We start from the raw sequence: 18,977 nt of genomic DNA on the forward strand, positions 1-18,977 counted from the left end.
TTTTCAGAAACAAGGCACATAAAGGTATTTCACATCAAAAAATATGTTTAGGAACAACTGCTTAAAAACAAAAAAGGATTTGTTTGATTTTTTTTTAATTGATTTTTTTAAAAAAGTGGCGATAAAACCAATGATTCATAATATTCATATTCATATTTCAAAATATTTCATTAAGGTTTTTTTTGTATTTACATTTTGGGAAATGGTTGTATTTGATCTGTAATTATTTGTGAAATGGTCGTATTTGTATTTTGATTTAGTGAAATGGTTGTATTGAATTTTGCATATTTTTTTGTGATATGTTAACAAATCTTGACAAATTGTCATTTATTTTACGTTGATAGGGGCAGACATCATAAGTCTCACTTCTTTCTGTTCCCTTTCATTTCTTTCTTTTAAAAAAGAATGAAACAAATAAAATCAATCAATCAATCAATCAATATTTTTCACTTATTTATTTATTTAACTCGAACGGTCCTGTGGAGATTTAAAAAAAACTCTTTTTCAAGGGAGTCCTAGGGGTTACAAAGTTTATTATTATTATTATTATTATTATTATTATTATTATTATTATTATTATTATTATTATTATTATTATTCCTTGTTGTCAAAGTTAAAGTTACCAGAAAATTCCAGTCGTTACGTAATGCACGTCTTATGTCATGTGATTGAGTGGGCGTGTCCAAAATCCGTTTCCGGAAACATGGAGGCTGTCTTGAGTGATGTGGTAGCCCCTGAAGACCTTTTGGTAAGTTTATCCTGAACCGAAGCTTCATTTTGCGTTTATAATAGTTATGTTACGGATTGAAACACTCCTTACTGAGTTCCGGGAGGAGTGTTTCTGTCGGTAAAAGCTGGACGGATGGTGAAAAGATACGTGTGTTGGTGTCGTCAGCTAATGCTAACAGCTGATGTTATTGATTAAAATCTGCTCGTTGCGTTTTCGTATTTTTTATTAACTAACGACATCCGACCCACATTGAAGCTTTGAGTATCTGGTATTAAGATTCGATCAGTTTCTCGTTCAAACGAGACAAACTACACACTACAGAGCTACATCCCGGATTGTTAACATAAATATTAGCAGACCTGGTTTGTTTTTCACTGCCTTCTTCAAAGAGGGGACTTCCTTCAGTGGTTTTAAAACTTTTTCTTGGTGTGTTGTGGTAGAAATTTGAGAAGAAGTACAACAGTGAGCGGACGAAGGGAGCTGTCTCCAAAGAAACCAAGTTTGAATATGCCTGGTGTTTGATCAGGAGTAAATACTCGGAGGACATCAAGAAGGGGATTGTTCTCCTGGAGGGTGAGTTCATGCTCTCTGTTAAATGAAATCGCTGACACACTTCTGTTGTGTAATTACAGCCCAAATCTGACTAATATGTTTAATGTCCGGGTGTATCCTGCCTCACCCATAAAAATCAAACTGTTGGAAACAAAAAATAAAGGTTTGAGAGGTAGTTACTAAAGTTAAAGTGCATATGAAAACAATAATCACTTTAGCCCTGATTTAAAGAGAAACTGTTGATGTTGTAAATACTTTTGTAGTATTTGAGTTTGCATATTTTCAGATTTCACAGTCTAAAGAGATGTAATTTTTTTCTTTTGTAGAACTTGTTCAGAAAGCGTCAAAGGATGACTCCCGGGACTATCTGTTCTACCTTGCAGTGGCCAACTACAGGCTGAAAGTGAGTGACATTTTTTTTTAAAGATTTTCTCCATCTCTCATCACTTTTGTCTTTAACGACCGACTTCTGAGTTTGTAGCACCGAAACAATGAGAGAAAAGCAAATGGGTGTGTGCCGCATGGCTATTATTCTTCTGATAACAGAGGACAAAGTCTGGTATGGATTGAAAAAGCAGAGGAGGGCTGTGTCACGTCATGCTCCTCCTCTTGGGATGCATTGTTACCGATTGGTCAGTACTGAAACGGAACTGTCTGATTGGTTGAATTTAAAACTACTGCTTTGACTTCACATGCTGCTCCAAGATGTCATTCATTAAATTTTATCAAGACACTTCTCGGATGCATTCTGGTGCAATCACGTGCCAGCCTCTGCCCTGTCTCCTGAGCAAGATAATTAGTTTTTTTCATGTCTGAAGGTCAAGATGAGCTCCTTCTTTACACTCTATCTCATTAAAGCACACACCATGCAGCCTCGTTCGAGCCAAATTATCAGTATTACCTGTGCATGCGTGTGATTTTTCCCCCTAAAGTACTGAAGCAGTTTATTTTCTTTTTCATCAGGAATATGAGAAAGCACTGAAGTACATCCGCACTCTTCTAAAGAATGAGCCGACCAACAAGCAGGCTCTGGAGCTGGAGAAGCTCATCGACAAGGCTCTCAAGAAAGGTGAGGATCAGTCACAAAAGAGAACGGTGACGTTTTCCGGTCATCTCAGTGATTTAATTCTTTCTCCTGACCTCTGTCATCCAGACGGCCTGGTGGGCATGGCCATCGTCGGCGGGATCGGCCTCGGAGTGGCGGGCCTGGCGGGCCTCATCGGCCTGGCCGTGTCAAAGGGAGCTGCCAAATCCTAACCTGGGCGCGACTTTCCTGGACTGACCTGCGTTAACGACCAGTCAAGGCTTTTTTTTTTTCGTTTGGCTCAAGCTTGAAGGATGTGTGATGACGGTTCAAAGCTGAACATTTTCTGCAACTCAAGTTTGACGCGATGCCAGTGAATATCATGTTTTCATACTTTAACAGGGTTAACAGGCAGTGTTTTGTTCATCTGGCTGTCTTTTCACACAACAACAGCGTGACACTTTCTCATTACTTCTCAGTTACCCAAAACAAATAAGGTGTGGTTCAGATTTACAAAAAAAGTTGTTTGCACTTCCACCTGACTTTATTCATATTTATATTTTGTCCAAATTATGTTTCTGGAAGGGAAGTCGTGGTTCGGTTTGTGTTTCGTTGTTTTTGAATTGTCGAAGAAAGTGCAGAAGAAAAGCGGAGACGCGATGTCAAGAGGAGCAGAGTCTGTTGTTGGTGATGCTGTTCGTCTTGGAGAAGGTTGAAAAAATTATGAGATGTTTTCATCTATTGAGAAAGCTCCTTTTTTTTCTAATCTATCCTAAATACATCTTGGAAGAGGGCTGCTGAAATGTAACATTTAACATTTTGATGCATCACCAACATTCACCTCTGCTGCATTTAATCAGCTGTTCTTTCATTCTTGTTAAATAAAATAAATCAAATAGTGTAAGATAAGATGGATTTGACATTATTATCAAGCTCTGAGCACATGCATGTGTTTATTAAGGGTTGTTTTGAAAGAGGTGGATATTGGCCAAGAAATTGTTTTGTGCAACATGAAGCCGATAATCAGGCAGTAGAATGAATCATGTCTAATTAGACGTTAGCAAGAGTTAAAGATTTACCCAAATGAAAATTTTCCACTGATGAAACCATGAAAGTTTTTGTATCTTATGCCCACAAACATTCTTTTTTTCTGTTTGATTGATAGAAGATATAAATAATTCTTTACAGAAATCACTACTCAGATCTCAGTATCTGAATGGGGAAAGATTTAATCTGCTAAAAAGCAGATGTCATGAATAATCAACTAGTAGTAAAACATTTTAAGCGAGGAAACTGAACAGTAGCGTTCCACCCACACACACGTGCAGCTCCCACCCAAATCATTCATTTTCTTAAGATTATTTTATTGATAAGGCAAAGTCCAGAGTGCTCTTCCATTCTTCCCGCTGTTATTTATTAACCGTTGAATTCACAGACAGGTTTTGGTGGATGCTGGGTAAGAGGCTGTCTGTAATCGTGTGAAGGTTTGAACAAAAGATCAAGCTGCAGGAAGAAGGAAAAACAAAACGTGAATGGCCTACTTCGGCTCCTGCCGTCCTCGTATCTCAGCCTGTGCGGGGAGATTCAAGTCGCCGGCGCGGCTTTACGACAGGAAGGCTTATGGAGGCTATCAGCCTTGTGTGGCGTTATCAGCCTCGTGGGAAGTTAGTCATTAACTCACCTGATGGGACCGAAACTCCCCAGGGACAATCGGTGAAAACAATCGATTCCAATGGTGTGAAACAGGCGGCGGAGTGGGGAAAGGTTAAGAAACGGAGCCTCAGATTGATTCTGAGGAACCGTGAATAAACAGAAAAACACCTGCACGGAAAAAGGAGCAGAATGTAAATATAAAACAACTGAAATCTCATATACATTTTCACTAACAGGGCCAATGTTCATAGAGCATCGTTGTGCTTTAAAGCCCAGCGGAGGGATATTAATGTGTAATCACTATAAATAAATGGACGGAGAACACGGTGTATTGGGCTAACCAACGCCCTGTAAACATGTCGCCCGGGAATCATTTCAGGTTACAGAATGATCCGTAACAGCTTTTTATGGACTCATCTCACTTAGTGACACAGAGACAGATGATACGTTTCACTGGCTGATGACACTTGAAAGTGTGCAAAGTTGACGGATCAGGATCGACCTCCTCCTTTTTACTGGCCTGCTTTGATTTCAAGGGCTTGTTTGTGTGCTTTATGTCGTGCCTGAAGGTCTTGACCGTATAAAACGCCGCCACGTGACAAATCAAAGAGATATGGGGATAAAATACGACTTTGATGGGACACATCCAAATGTTACAGTGCAATGATAGGCTCTGATATTATACACTTATGACTGGAATACAGGGAGATTATAATGATACAAAGTTACAATATCATAAGTTATGCTACAATATGATGATGCGTCATGATTCAAAATGGAATTTTATGTTACTTTGTTACAATGTGACACATTTTGATGCAACATAGTATAAGATATAGTAGAATAATGCAATATAATAACATGTGCTACATTGTTGCCATAGGAGGAAAACTTAAAGGGGAAGATGAAAGACACGCACAGATATATTGTACACGTGTAAAAACTCCTCAACACTCATTTTAATTAATCTTTTATTTTAATATATTACTGTTCCTTTAGATGGGACATTATTTCCTCATGTCTACAACATGTAGAAGTTTATCTCTATGAACTGAAAGTTACAGAGTCTCTTCTCCAATAATCAAAAAAACAGTTCCAAAAAAATAAATCAGAGAATGTTTTGTTCTCACAGACACACTGACTGTGGTATTTCGCCTCTAATGGTACAGACTTATCAGTTTACCCACGCTGCAGCCAAACGAGCTGTAAATATGTGCTTTTGCAAACAGCTCGTTGTAAAACGAGGCGTTTATGGAGGGACAAGATCCACCTCTCCGAGCAGCGCAGGTGTGGATGGATTCAGGAGAACTGAGGCCAGGTGACCGGGTTTACCTCTCAGTGGACGACGGCGACGGTTTCACTGAACTGGCGTTAAAAAGGGAGAGAGAGAGAAATGTGACCTTCTGTAAACTTTTAAATACACTGTTTAGTGTTTCACTGCTTCTTGCACAACTTTCTGCTTTCTAACAAGGAGCCTCACAGGAAAATTCACAACTGTTTGATCCCTGAATGGACCAGAAGATTATTTTATAGCCATATAATATTGAGACACTAACGGTGGAAACGCTCCACTGCTGTTGGATTTTGTTTCAGAAACTACTGTTCCCAGTAAAGTCCTGTTTACTGTCTCAGTCATCATGACGGAAACATAAAAATCTCTGTGACTGCCAAAAAAGTCAGGTCTGCTACTGTCTGAATGCTGGCAGCTCCCCTCATTTATTCATTGTAAAAAGTTCATATAATTTTTTCACAGAAGACTCCAGAGCATCTTCCCTAAACCGATTCAGGTTAACATTACATATAAAAACCAACACTACATATAAAAACACCTGTTTTACAGAATTTCCATTTCACCTGTCACATAAACCTGTCTCCCCTTTCAAAATGTGAACTTTAATTACGTTTTACAGCCCTCGCCGTGCCTTCATTTCCTGGTTACACACTTTCCTTTACCAGCAGGTTGCTGAGGAACAGCCCCAGCCAGGTTTACTGTCCGCGTCTGTTTTTGAACCCTCTCTCTTCATCATTTGCTGCTTTACAGATCAGCTCGCCTCCATGCTCCTGACGGCTCTGTGTGAGAGATCCAGGTTGAGATTTATCTGAGCATTATCAGTGTTGGAACTCGGAGTGCCCTGCTTTTTGTGTAATGCTGACCCAACAGCTATCGGGAGGATTATTAATGAGGACAGACAAACACAGAAACTTTAGACCTTTGTCTTGTTCCAGCAGCTCCGGCTTTAAATAAAACCAGTCGAATGTTGATTTCTCTCCTGGATTCTAGGTGTGACTGTCGGTCCCGGTGTCCTTGGGTCTTTACGGCCTTGAGACAGAACGACAGAGACAATAAAACAGAGAGAGAGAGCCGGTTTCATACAGTGAAAAAAAAATATCAGACTGTCTCCTCAGGAGGAGAGAACAGATCCAGGCTGGTTCAAAACATGGAGATAAATGTTGAGACTGTTTTTCAAATGCTGTACTTTGTATTTATCTTTACAAACTTAAAATATGAGACAAAAAAAAGCCAATTTAATGTAATAATTTCAAATTCAATCTACTAGTTTTTGAGATCATATTATTCAATTTTCTGATATCTGAATAAAAACACCAAACAAAAAGGCTTGTTAAACTGTACGGTTTGCTTAAACATGCTTTGAACCTGTTGAAAATTTTGATTTTCTTGACATTGAACCGGATTACCATCTCAGTTTATTATCTGAACACTTTTAACGTGTCAAATTTACCCAATTTTATTTCCATTTTAATGTAGGCAAATGAGGTGAGGCAGTCAAAATGTCAGTGTTCAATTAATAACCCATATTTATGACTAATTTCCAGCTTACACCCACACCCACACGTACATAAGGTTTCCAGTAATAGCTGTAAATCTTTGATTGTAGACTCACTTTGTACACATTTTTGGGAAAATGCTGATCATTTCAATATAACTACTTTAAAAGAAGTAAAAATCTAAAAATCGAATGTAATTGTTCTGATGTTTTTGACGAGTAGCGATGAAAATACACACACACACACGAAGAGTCGCGGAGAGAGATGGACATTGAACCCGGAGAACAAGCTGATAAACACCTGTTCAGTTTCAGGGGTGTAAAACGCAAGATGTGTGTGTGTGTGTGTGTGTGTGTAAGTTTCACCCTCTTTGTGAGGTCCGAATCTTTGGAGCAGAGTTCTTCTGTCCTATTTCATGAGCGGGGGGTCACAGCAGGACCCCTCGTCCATCGATCTCATTGATTTTGTGGTCAGGATGAGCGGTCCCGGTCAAAGGTCACAGTTAAGGTCGGGGTCAAGCTTTAAACAATCACTTAAGAGAGTTCAGGTAAGAGGAACGAGCTGGGGAATGTTAATGAGAAAGGCCCACACTGATTACGTGTGTGTGTGTGTGTGTGTGTGTGTGTGTGTGTGTGTGTGTGTGTGTGTGTGTGTGTGTGTGTGTGTGTGTGTGTGTGTGTGTGTGTGTGTGTGTGTGTGTGTGTGTGTGTGTGTTGCAGGGGGAGGAGAGACAGCAGGTCATATAAATCATTATACATATCTGTTCAGCTGAAAATATCTCTCATACGTTGCTGGCTCTCACACGCTCCCTCAGGAGAATCTCAAGCTCTCACTTCAACAGCAGCTTTGATCGATTTTTATTCATTTATTTGTTCATTTTTCAAATACAATCTCGAGTTCTGGACATTAATTATCCCGACTGCCGGACCGAGGAGGGGTGATGGATCCGATCGTGGAAGTGGTGGCTCTGATTCTGGGCTTTCTGAGCTGGATTTTGGTCGGGGTTACGCTGCCGAACCGGTACTGGAGGACCTCCACGGTGGACGGGAACGTCATCACCACCTCCACCATCTACGAGAACCTGTGGATGTCTTGCGCCACGGACTCGACCGGGGTCCACAACTGCAGGGAGTTCCCATCACTCCTCGCTCTGAGCGGTATGTTCACCAAGTTAAAACGGGAATTTAAACTTATAAAAACTGATTTTTAATGATGTCTGCATGCCAATATTGGCGTTGTAGATCCAGAAAGCATGTCTATGTAACGAAGAGCAGCATTTAGTGGACAGTTTTGTGTTTCTTGAGGCCCTTTTTGCTCAACTTTCTGCTCTGTTATTGCAAAACACAACTGTGGAGAAACATCCCGTCGTCTATCAGGCCTCATAAAACCATCACTTTTCTTTTCTCGTAAAGCAGACCACATGTTACAGGTGTGGAAGTGAAGTGTTTGTGTTGCGCTCCCGTCTCCAGGCTACATCCAGGCCTCCCGTGCCCTGATGATCACGTCCATCGTGCTGGGCACCTTCGGACTGATGGGTGCCCTGATAGGAGTGCAGTGCTCCAAGGCCGGGGGGGAGAACTATGTTCTCAAAGGGAGGATCGCAGGCACCGCAGGAATCTTTTTTATCCTCCAAGGTAATAAAACACCACAAGGGGAAATATCTGGCAAAGTATTTTAAAAATATATAAATCAGTTAAATTCAGGGTTGTATAGTCGTATTCACCGCCCCATAAATAGAGCGGCGAAAGGAACTCGGAACAGGAGGATAAATTATGATCATGTTTTACAATATTTCCGCCCGTTTCTTTTCTCCTGGTTTCCTTCAAGAGTTTGGGAACATGTGTAAACCTGGCAGCTCCACCACTCCTCTCTTGATAAGTCAAGCCTCTCTCTCTCTGCTCTCTGAAGGTCTGTGCACGATGGTCTCGGTGTCCTGGTACGCCTTCAACATCACTCAGGATTTCTTTGACCCGTTCTATCCTGGCATCAGGTGAGGCGCTGCCTGCTCTGTTTGGTGGTTTTTGGTTTTCGATTCACAGCCGACTGAAACTGTGATTCCTCTTGAAGGTATGAAATCGGAGAAGGGCTGTACATCGGCTGGTGCTCGGCGGTGCTCGCCATCGCCGGAGGAGCCTGTCTCAGCTGCTCCTGCAGAATGGGCAACCAGGAAAAATAGTGAGTTCTCTACCGAAAGCTGGACCTCTGCCATGTGCTACTGAAATCAACTGCAGGCTTCCATCCTTTTATCTCCTGCACAACTTTATCCAGTTCAAGGTCACAAGGTGCTGGAAGCGGTTCCCGCTGTTATGGGTAAAAAGACAAACAGCTCACAAGTCCCACACAGGACAAAAACATGCTCACTTGCGAGCAATTTAAAGTTGCCGATTTACCTGAAATGCGTGTTTTTGGTCTGTCGGAGAAAACCAGGTTAACTGAAGAAAACAGAAATCATGGGAAAACATGCAAACTCCAGTTCCAGTCCACATTAACAAGGTTATCATACCTTAGTACTTAGTGTTTGTGTTGTAAAGAGATAGTTTAGGATTGCTAACCGAGTGCAGTTCTTTGTGTGGCGAAGTGAATTGCAGCATTCTGCAGATAATTTATTACTTCCTTTAAATTAAAAGTTTCATTTTTAGGTATCTTGATTATCTGTTTTCCTTCTTTCACTTTAACGAACCACCTTTAGCTCCAAATTATGTTTCCTGCACCTTTAAAGTCAAAGTATTAGCTCTATTTTTATTTGAGTTGGCCATTGATAAAAATTAACAGGGTATTTTTTGTTTGTTTATTTATTTACATGATGTCCATTGATGAGAGTAACTTAGTTCAACTGTATAATATATAATATAACTACGACATCAGGTGTGCATGCTTGAAAATAAATAGAAATGACTGTGTGTTAATCATGACATACAGCTAGAAAAATTGTTGGTATTTGTTTTTTTAGAATATGAGGTTTGGCGCCATCTAGTGGTCAAATCAGGACTTAAAGATTCAAATATGGATTTCCGGGTCAAGAAGACACACATTTAGCAGGAACTGGTTTCAGAAGACTTAAACTGTATATAATTTGAGTTAATGCTTGTTTTGTGTTTTTACATCCTGACAAGTCCAAACATAAAGTCAGACTTTATGGTTTAAATGCAGGACCTCCATCAGCTTTCCATAGGACCCCATATTGTGTTGAGGGCCTTATTTTGATAACAAATGACAAGCAAATATGCTGCAACGGCTGCAGGGTTAGGAGTCTCATGCTTTCCTGTTGCTTTGGGGCTTTTTCTTTTTCTCCTTGGTGGTTGAATGAAGGCCATCATTAAAGTTACACCTTCCCTTTGATTGCTCTCCAGCATAATAGTTTCTTTACTATGCTTTCTGTGTAATTGACTCATTTTGTGTTTAACCTGTTTGCGTTGCAGCCCGTTGGCCTACGACGCCAGAGGAACAGCTTATTCTGCAGCTGCGCCCGCCAGAAGCGTGGGGGCCAGCACTTATGGACGAAACGCTTACGTCTGAGCCGGATGCAGTGACCTCCTCTCAGGATGGGGATTTCTGCTGACGTCTGCCGTGCTGTTCAGTTTTTCTTTGTGCACTTCAGATGGAGATTTTTGTTTGTCACTGTGGAACAGCGCATCAAATATCCATTCATGAAAGTAACTTAAACACAACAGCGCCGTGTTAACCACTGTATCAAATGTGTATTGTAAAATAAATACAATCAGTAGTGGAAAGGGTGCACAAATCTACTGCAGTCATCGCTGCATATGCCTTCAAAAATACTGGACGTCTTCAATGATTGTATTCTCAAATTATCTACTGACCGCCACTCGTTTTTGAAAGAAATTCAGTCATGTGCTGGAACATCACGGTGTGGTGATTCAGATATTTGTTGTTTTGTACAGTTTTATAGGTAGCTGGCGGACAGTGGAGGACTTTTATGTTTGTTCTGATGATGGCTTGCTCTTCTTTTATATAGAACATGTTATGCTAAATATTGTATTTTTAACTTTGCATTCCAGACAACACGGACTGTGATTGTACTGTACATTTTCTTTTTTTTAATAAATGCTCTGTCAACAGTGCGTTGTTGCTCTTATTTGTGTGAAAATGAAAGGGGAAGGTAAGACTTGTGTCATTTCAATTAAACTATAACTCAAAATAGCTGCAGTGACCTTTGACATCCTGTGTGTACTTGATAGATTTAGATAAAAAAAAAAACACATTTATTTCACTTTATTTCTTTTTTCTTATCTTGTATGTTAAGATATAGCAAATAATCAATATTTTCACACATTTAATAACACAGAGAATGTATATAACTGATTAATGTTGCCATTCTGGCTGCAGCATCCATGCAGGGACGGACGGTGTTATTATGGGATGCACGCCGGCATGCAGGGACGGACGGTGTTATTATGGGAGTGCCCGCTGAGTTAAAATAACCTCTCCAATGAGCGCGGCCCACGTTTCTGGACGGACCCGGATGTGCGCTCCGTGGACCAACCACCGAAATGTAGGCCAGTCCGGGCGGGGGAAGTGGGCGGGGAGGGCTTGGTTCGCAAAGTGTACACTTCATCAGCTGTTCTCACCGCTACACCAGCAAGTTACGACAGGATCATTTAACTTTAATTAAAGTGCATTTTTTGAAGAAAAAGCGCCAGTGAGTATTTGATTTTTTTTTTCGCCCAAAACAAAACGGAACCTTTTAGTGTATCTTATTTCCACACGGAACCCTGTCCGAACCGGACCGTAAATACGCCGTCGTAGCTTGTTTCGGGAGAGCAGAGAGAGAGGGGTAAAAAAAAAGACGAGTTCCTATTAGAAAATGTCACAGTTTGAATGAACCCCGGCGGTGGTTCGAGTGTTCGTGGACGCAGAGCCGTGAAGAGTTCCGGTCCCGGGGTGATGGAGGCGTGCGGCCGGAGTGGACTCAGCGGGGTGCTGTGCTCCCTGTCCCTGCTCTGTGTCATCCTGGACATCCAGCTGGACGGTGAGACCGCTTCCTGGCTTCTCAAAACACCACTTTAAAAGCTTCTGGAAGTCAAGCACCGGCATTTAAAAGTTCTCAGCAGACACAGGTTACATCACCACAGCTTGCTTTGAGTTGACACAGAGACTAGACATCGCCCAGCAGCCGCTGTCACACAGGCGCCAAACATCCACGAAACACTCATATTATAACCGCTTACAATGTAATACATTCATTTAGCAGTGGATTGAAATGATGCCAAACGGAGGACAAACAACAGTGTAGTAGATTTAATTCTTAAACCGGTAGTAACTACGTTATTGGTCCAAATAACTCTTTTTGAAAGGTTACTTACCTGTTCTAATCAAATAAAAGGAACACACGATAGTGGCGATAGTGGATGTTTTGCTAAAATGCATTCATTTCATAAAGTGCATGTTCATAATGTAATTTGATCAATAAGTTTCCCTTAAATTCTGCCTTGACAAAGATATATGATGTAGACCATCTGGTATTGTTTTTATACTATGGAGGAAGTTAAAGGGACATGTTTGTTCTCACTCAAGGACTTCTAAATAAAGTAGGAGTGCTCTTATCTACAAACTATATCAAAAGTCCAGTGTAATTAGAAACCACACCGGTTTTTGATAAGAAACAAGAGCCCGGAACAGGTGTGGCTGAACTAAGGTCTGAAATGATCACAGATTCTGCTGTGAAAAACGTTGGTGAATCAGAATGTCTGCACAGGAACAGAAACTCAAAACTTCATACTCAGGAGGCTTCTTGCTAAAATTCACTCCCGTTTGTTCTAAAAACAGATCGTGTGGTGTGTGTCTGGAGTTGCTCCGATGCCTGGACGTCACATTAACGGATTTTTAATTCTAAATAAATCGCAACGATTTGCTGCATCATGGTCTGCCGGTTTAGTCGCCGTCTGGTGATCTCGGTCAGCGGTGTATTTCAGACCCGGTGTTGCGTTACAGGTGTCTTGGGGGCGACTCATGTGGAGATCGAGCACCACTTGGAGATGGGCCGCAAACTCTTGGCAGCCGGTCAGCTGGCTGAAGCCTTGTCCCACTACCACTCCGCTGTGGGTAAGCTTTCACACAGCGACACGCGTCCTCCTTTTACCACCTGCTGATATTTCAGTTTGATTGTGTTTTTTTTTTTTAGCTTGGCTTTTCATGCTTGGTGCTTTGATCCTTTCCAGAGGGAGACTCTAAGAATTACCTGACCTACTACAAGCGGGCTGCGGTGTTCTTGGCCATGGGAAAATCCAAATCTGCTCTTCCAGATCTGACAAGAGCCATCCAACTCAAGCCTGATTTCCTGGCTGTAAGTTCACCTGCTCTCTCTTCATCACCTCTGATCTTGGTGCTCACTGTGTTCTTTCTCTCACGTGCCGTCGTTTTATCGCCCTTCATTCTCAGGCCCGCCTGCAGAGAGGGAACATCCTGTTGAAGCAGGGCAACACGGAGGAGGCCCGCCAGGACTTCGTAGCAGTGGTAGGTTCAGCGGCACGCGGCTTTTCCAACTCGTGAATCGTTATTCTTGATGTGCTAACGGAGAGTTCTTGCTCGCCTTTTCAGCTGCAGCGTTCTCCGGATCACGAAGAGGCTCGAGATCAGCTGATGAAAGTGAACGAGCTGGAGGCGTGGCAGGAGGACGCTCACGCCACGTACCACCAAGGCGACTACGGCACTGCCATCGCCGTTTTGGAGAAAGTTATCGAGGTCAGTGCTGTCTGAGGAGGACGGTTTCAACACCGGCCTTGAGCATGATATCGTGAGGTTTTTATTTTCGTGGCGCCACATGAGAAATACAAGTTGTGTTATGGCTCGATGTGATTCACTTCAGAGTCTCATTTGCTCTCAGTTTGTTCTGAATTTCTAGGAGATCGGTCAGCTTCATGCATTTGGTCTTTGTTTCGTGTTCTCACTATTGTCCATTCATGTGAGTCCCAGTTCGGTTGTGCATCAGGATAATGTTACGCCTGACTCAGCCAAACTGTAATCACTTGTTGTTGGAGACGCACCCTAAAAAGAATGGAAGAAATTATGATCAATTAGAAAACAATTGAAGAACTTAACGCTGCATAATTCCTCTTCTTGTCACTCATGTCATTTGAAACCCATGACTTTGCTTTTTTTTTTATGTCTTTGCTTGTTTTTATTTTAAAATCTTTTGCATGGATTTTCCCCGTCAGATCTCCCCCTGGGACCCCGAGTCGCGGGAGCTGCGTGCAGAATGCTACATCCGAATGGGAGACCCGCAGAAGGCCATCCAGGACCTCACTCCAGCCGCCAGGCTGCGCAACGACAACCGCGCCGCCTTCCTGAAGCTCAGCACGCTGCACTACAGCCTCGGGGAGCACCACGAGTCGCTCAAGTGAGCCCCCATGCCACACCGACGCTATGCGAACGGGGAGGACTCTCCTCGGCCCCGCTCCCTCACTCCCGCCTGTCCCCCTCTCGCCTCTCCGCAGTCAAATCAGGGAGTGCCTGAAGCTGGACCAGGACGACAAGGAGTGCTTCAGTCACTACAAGCAGGTGAAAAAGCTCAGCAAGCAGCTGGACTCAGCGGAGGAGTACATCCAGGAGGGGAGGTGTGTATGCCAGCTGGATTAGTGCCACTTTCAGCCGAGAAGTGTCTCAGCGGGGAGGATTATTGTCCTGGACGTGTTCATTAACACAGGATTCTGAGCCTGATCTTTGGCTGAAGGCAAAATGTGTTCCTCTAATCCAGGATTGCAGTTTTGCACATTTAAAAGTTCTTTTTTTTTTTCCCCCCCGTTAGGCATCAGGAAGCGATTGAGAAGTATGAGTCAGTCATGAAGACTGAGCCGGATGTTGTTTACTATACTAACCTGGCGAAGGAGAGGATCTGCTTCTGTCTCGTCAAGGTGAGAGAGAGAGAGAGAGAGAGAGATAAACGGCGTTTCACGGCTCCAGAAGCCAAACTCTTCCCCTGATTCCTTTTTAACTTTTTTGTTACTCTCAGCAAAAGTTGCCTGCTGAAGCGATAGATCAGTGTTCGGAGGCCCACCAGAGGGACCCCCGCAACGCCAACATCCTCCGAGACCGGGCCGAGGCCTACATCCTGAACCAGGAGTACGAGAAAGGTAGCAGGAAATTCAACACCCGAAGCTAATTTCATGAAAATAGGTGTAGCTGTCGTAAATGACATTCACTCTAGGGAAAAAAAAGAAAGTGTTTTCAGCCTTTATACAACAAGTTTGTTTGTAACATTCTCTTTCTATGTGTTTCCCTGCAGCTGTGGAGGACTACCAGGAAGCCAGAGAGTTCGACAGCGACAGCAACGAGATCAGAGAGGGGCTGGAGCGAGCGCAGAAGCTGCTGAAAATCTCCCGGAAGAGGGACTACTACAAGATCCTGGGTGTCAGCAGGTAACGGCGGGAAAACTCCAGACAGGTCGCTTCATGAATGACCTTCCTGCTCCTGACATCATTTCCTTTTCTTTTTTTTTTCCTTCAGGAACGCCAACAAGCAGGAGATCATCAAGGCGTACAGGAAGCTGGCGCAGCAGTGGCACCCGGACAACTTCCAGTCCGAGTCGGACAAAAAAGAAGCCGAGAAGAAGTTCATCGACATCGCGTCGGCGAAGGAGGTGCTCACAGACCCAGGTCAGGACCGGAGAGCAGCTGGTGGACGCAGGTGGTTTGAAACCCTCCCTCGTGCCTCACCACGTCTTGAATCTGTCCCCAGAGATGCGGCAGAAGTTCGACGCCGGCGAGGACCCGCTGGACCCGGAGGCGCAGCAGGGCGGCGGCGGCGGCGGAGCTCACCACGGCTGGCCTTTTCACTTCAACCCGTTCGAGTCCGGCGGCAGCTTCCACTTCAAATTCGAGTACAACTAAAGAGAGGAGGACAAACATCCGGTGCCATTTTTATTTTTGTGTCTTTTTTTTTTTTCTGCTTTGGATTTGACCTGAGTGAAGAAACTGGAGGAAAACATCGTAGATTTGTTGAATACGTCTTCCTCAAAACTTGGATCGGCTACTCTCTTGACTCCTGAATTTAAAACAAAAAAAAGATTTCTTATGAAACTCTGGACCTGACTGTGGGTGAAGAAGTGTCGGCACATCGTGGTGAAGATGGCGGCTGGAAACCGCCGTCGGGGATGTTTGAAACTCATTTCTTTTTCATTTTCATTTCTTTTTGTGCCATTTGTACTTTTCCTGAGAGGTTTTTTTTTTTTAATGCTCTGGACGTCACTCGGGAAGCATGTCTGCCGCTTTTCTTCCAGCGTTCTGAAGGTTTACTGACCTCAGCCTGTGTCAAAACGTCTCTACACTCCAGGATTTTTTTTATTTTAATATTTTACAGATCCGTATTAAGTCTCCATGTTTATGGTGACACCATCATATAAATCCTGTGTGTTCCTGTGGATCTTAAGTCTCTGTCGGCGCTCTGTGACGGTTTTGATATCGCTTTAAATTCGCATCGGTTCCAACCAGACGCCTCATGTAAACACGGACGGCGCTCCGCAGCGGCTGGATGAAGTCCTGCCCTCACTCCCGCCTGAGCCAGTCGGGACGACTTCACTCAAATAAGCCGCTGATCTCGACCCACGATCCGGAATTGACCACCAAACTAAAACTGCAAACATTATCGATGTTACCAAATCCAAGGAAGATCTGAAAATCATCAACAGCAAAACATGAATTGTTTTTTGTTTTTTTTTACATTTCAGAGCACGTTTTTGAAAACTCCTCAGCATTTCCTCTCCACTCCTGAAACGGTTCTGCGGGCTTTTTTTTTTTTTAAAGCCTCTCTGAGACTCTTTACAAACCGAGCGTGTCTTCAGCGGCTATCCGAGAACCTCATTTATAAATAGGTCTCGCAGGAACGTGCGCACATCGAAAGCCGAGCTCGGCGAGCGCGAGCCGAATACTTGGATAATATTTATCCAAAGAGCCGCACCGAGACGCAGATCGAACCGTTAAGTTAAAACATTTGTAAATGAGGTTCTGATTACGCAGATGTGTGAGACACTTCAGGTTATTTTGAAGATTTAACTTAAGTTATTTTGCCATGAATAACTGCTTGTAATGCTCGAATGTGTGAACCAAAATGTGAGCAGCTCTTTGTATTTAACTCCGGGTGGGACGGGTCGGTTTAGATTTTGTTTTGCCAAACTGAAATGTATTAAAATGTTCAAACAGACCAGCCTGTGCTCATTTCTCCATGCGGTGTGGACGATGCAGCGACACGAGGCATCAAATAGAGACATTTTATTTCCAAACACAGTGTACCAAAGACCAGAAACATTTCCTTTAAACTCTGGCTGCATTGCACAGTTTGTTTTTTCCACCGTCTTCCTCCGGTGACGGACAGACCGCCGAGCTCCAGGAACGGAACCTCTGATTGTGTAAAGTCTCGAGCGGTAAAATCCTCCCGTGTGGACGTCTGTTCTTCTTCGGGCTCGTCCGCAGCCCCGCATCCCGCTCGGTGGGAGTGGCTGACATGAACAGTCGAGAGCAGTCCAGAACGAGCAGGCGTCGGTCAGTGGCTCGCTCCAAATCCCTGCGTGTCGTCCAGGCTGTCCGCCTCCACCTCGATGGACACCACGTGGTGGCCGGGGATCATGGCCAGGCCCAGGACTCGGGGCTCGCCCTGGGAGAAGGTGTCTGCGGAGAACAGCGTCCAGGTCACTCATGCACAAACAACCACAACGACAAACACTGACATAATAAAATGTGTTTCTTCTAGCAAAATTTCTGGGAACAGATCCTGATAGATTTGACATAAAATGAACAAACAGGAAGTGCCGTCCTCTGCGTACCTGTGGACTTGAGGAATTCCTGCGCGGAGCCGAGGATGACGTTGCAGTCCCGGTCTGTGCAGAGGAAAAGCCCCACCAGGGTCCGCCCGTCCGTCATGCGGATCCTCATGTTCTTGTTCAGAAGCCCCTCCAGCTTCTGCCGCGCCTGTGACGACGAGGACACCTCGGACTCCTGAGTGAAGCAACCAAAACACTGATTCACCGACAATTTATGTTCTGCCGCAGGACAAAATCCATCCTCATCAGGTTCACTGGACCCAATTACTACTGATTACTTCACACCTGGGGGAAAAGTTGGATTATGGGAGGAGGAAACCCATACACACATAAGGGAAGAACATGCAAACTCCACTGAGAAAAACCCGGCAGGCACTGGAAACTCTGACAAGTATGAAGGGAGAGTGCTGATCACTGCTCTACCGTGCTGCCACCTATTTGAAATGAATATAATGTGTTGCTAAGTTAAGTAAGGAATTACAACTCATTTCGACCTGACATACCAACTGTGAGCATTTTTTAATCAACTATGAAGAACGAACAAGTGCAACAAATATGAAAATAATGGAATTTTAGCTGTTCTCTCATAGGATTATATTATTTTAGAACTATTGAAGCTAACACCCACAAAGCGTGCACCCAGGGATCTTTTTTTTTTAAAGCAGAAGTTAATCTGTGTGCTGCTTAGTTTTATGACATGTACCACAATTGTGTTATTTTTCTGCTTTTCGCAGATTAAATATGAAACTTTCATATTTCATCTACAAATCTCAACAGACATTTCCATGTACCAGCTGGTGAGTTTTAGGCTGTTTTACCAATAATGCCGAGTTGGCAGCGCCTGCTGTATTAACACGGGTGTTAAGTTAATGTATTTAAGAAGGTTTTAATGTTTAAAACAGGAGATTGGTTCAATAGATAGACAAGCTAGCGTGTTAGCCAGTGGCTAACGTTTAGCTACAGCCATTAGCAATCTCTTGAATAGGTGAAGGTAACATGTTTAATGCTTTTATGATTTAACAGCAGTGAAACACAAACGAAACCTTTGTGAAATGTATCTCAGCAAAGTAAAAAATACATACATGAATCGAAGGACCATTTTCCTCAATCATTGTTGCCATAACCTCCTCCCCTGCTTCCTCGCCCACGTTTGAGTACGGAGCGATTTTAGTGACGGACCAACTTACCCGGAACATGTAGTTCTTTGAACGGTGTTTTTTTTTTTTTTTTTTTTTTTTTTTTAAATTTTATTTTGTCCCCCAAACGTTAAGGAGATTAAAACTCACGGAAGGGTTAGGTTAGAGCCACCTAAAATAAAAAATAAATAAATAAATAAATAAATAAATAAATAAAAAGTTTGTTTTTTTCATTCTGGGAATAAAGTCAGTGTTCTGAGTGAGTACGTAATTACGATAATACTGGTACAATACGAAGTTCACGGTGAACTCATCCTCCACAGA

At 43.0% G+C, this 18,977-nt stretch overlaps 4 protein-coding genes across 5 annotated transcripts; 3 read left to right on the plus strand and 1 right to left on the minus strand.

The window, feature by feature from the left end:
- The first annotated feature begins 663 nt into the window (after positions 1 to 663).
- fis1 (fission, mitochondrial 1) lies at positions 664 to 3,210 on the plus strand. Its single transcript, XM_030087027.1, has 5 exons — positions 664 to 748; positions 1,171 to 1,303; positions 1,609 to 1,685; positions 2,246 to 2,351; positions 2,436 to 3,210. Exons 1-5 carry the CDS (start codon positions 704 to 706, stop codon positions 2,537 to 2,539), a joined length of 465 nt encoding a protein of 154 aa, XP_029942887.1. The 5' UTR covers positions 664 to 703; the 3' UTR covers positions 2,540 to 3,210.
- A 4,476-nt stretch (positions 3,211 to 7,686) lies between these two features.
- On the plus strand, positions 7,687 to 10,262 carry cldn15a (claudin 15a). Its single transcript, XM_030087939.1, has 5 exons — positions 7,687 to 7,903; positions 8,216 to 8,380; positions 8,655 to 8,736; positions 8,814 to 8,921; positions 10,166 to 10,262. Exons 1-5 carry the CDS (start codon positions 7,687 to 7,689, stop codon positions 10,260 to 10,262), a joined length of 669 nt encoding a protein of 222 aa, XP_029943799.1.
- A 1,038-nt stretch (positions 10,263 to 11,300) lies between these two features.
- Positions 11,301 to 16,901, plus strand: dnajc3b (DnaJ (Hsp40) homolog, subfamily C, member 3b). The gene is made up of 12 exons (XM_030087937.1): positions 11,301 to 11,736; positions 12,699 to 12,809; positions 12,926 to 13,050; positions 13,146 to 13,220; positions 13,305 to 13,448; positions 13,922 to 14,103; positions 14,201 to 14,320; positions 14,512 to 14,617; positions 14,716 to 14,836; positions 14,989 to 15,121; positions 15,210 to 15,358; positions 15,441 to 16,901. Exons 1-12 carry the CDS (start codon positions 11,586 to 11,588, stop codon positions 15,590 to 15,592), a joined length of 1,569 nt encoding a protein of 522 aa, XP_029943797.1. The 5' UTR covers positions 11,301 to 11,585; the 3' UTR covers positions 15,593 to 16,901.
- Positions 16,902 to 16,961: 60 nt separating this feature from the next.
- naa38 (N-alpha-acetyltransferase 38, NatC auxiliary subunit) lies at positions 16,962 to 18,682 on the minus strand. Of its 2 annotated transcripts, none has more exons than XM_030087941.1 (3): positions 18,600 to 18,682; positions 17,521 to 17,665; positions 16,962 to 17,365 (listed from the first exon to the last, which is right to left on the minus strand). In XM_030087941.1, exons 1-3 carry the CDS (start codon positions 18,636 to 18,638, stop codon positions 17,241 to 17,243), a joined length of 309 nt encoding a protein of 102 aa, XP_029943801.1. In that variant the 5' UTR covers positions 18,639 to 18,682; the 3' UTR covers positions 16,962 to 17,240. The 2 variants fall into 2 exon arrangements, with proteins under 2 accessions (XP_029943801.1, XP_029943800.1); XM_030087940.1 differs by having other exon boundaries at positions 17,521 to 17,692.
- Positions 18,683 to 18,977: the final 295 nt, after the last annotated feature.

This window comes from Salarias fasciatus, chromosome 3 (assembly GCF_902148845.1).
Source record: "Salarias fasciatus chromosome 3, fSalaFa1.1, whole genome shotgun sequence".
Classification (NCBI taxonomy): Eukaryota; Metazoa; Chordata; class Actinopteri; order Blenniiformes; family Blenniidae; genus Salarias; species Salarias fasciatus.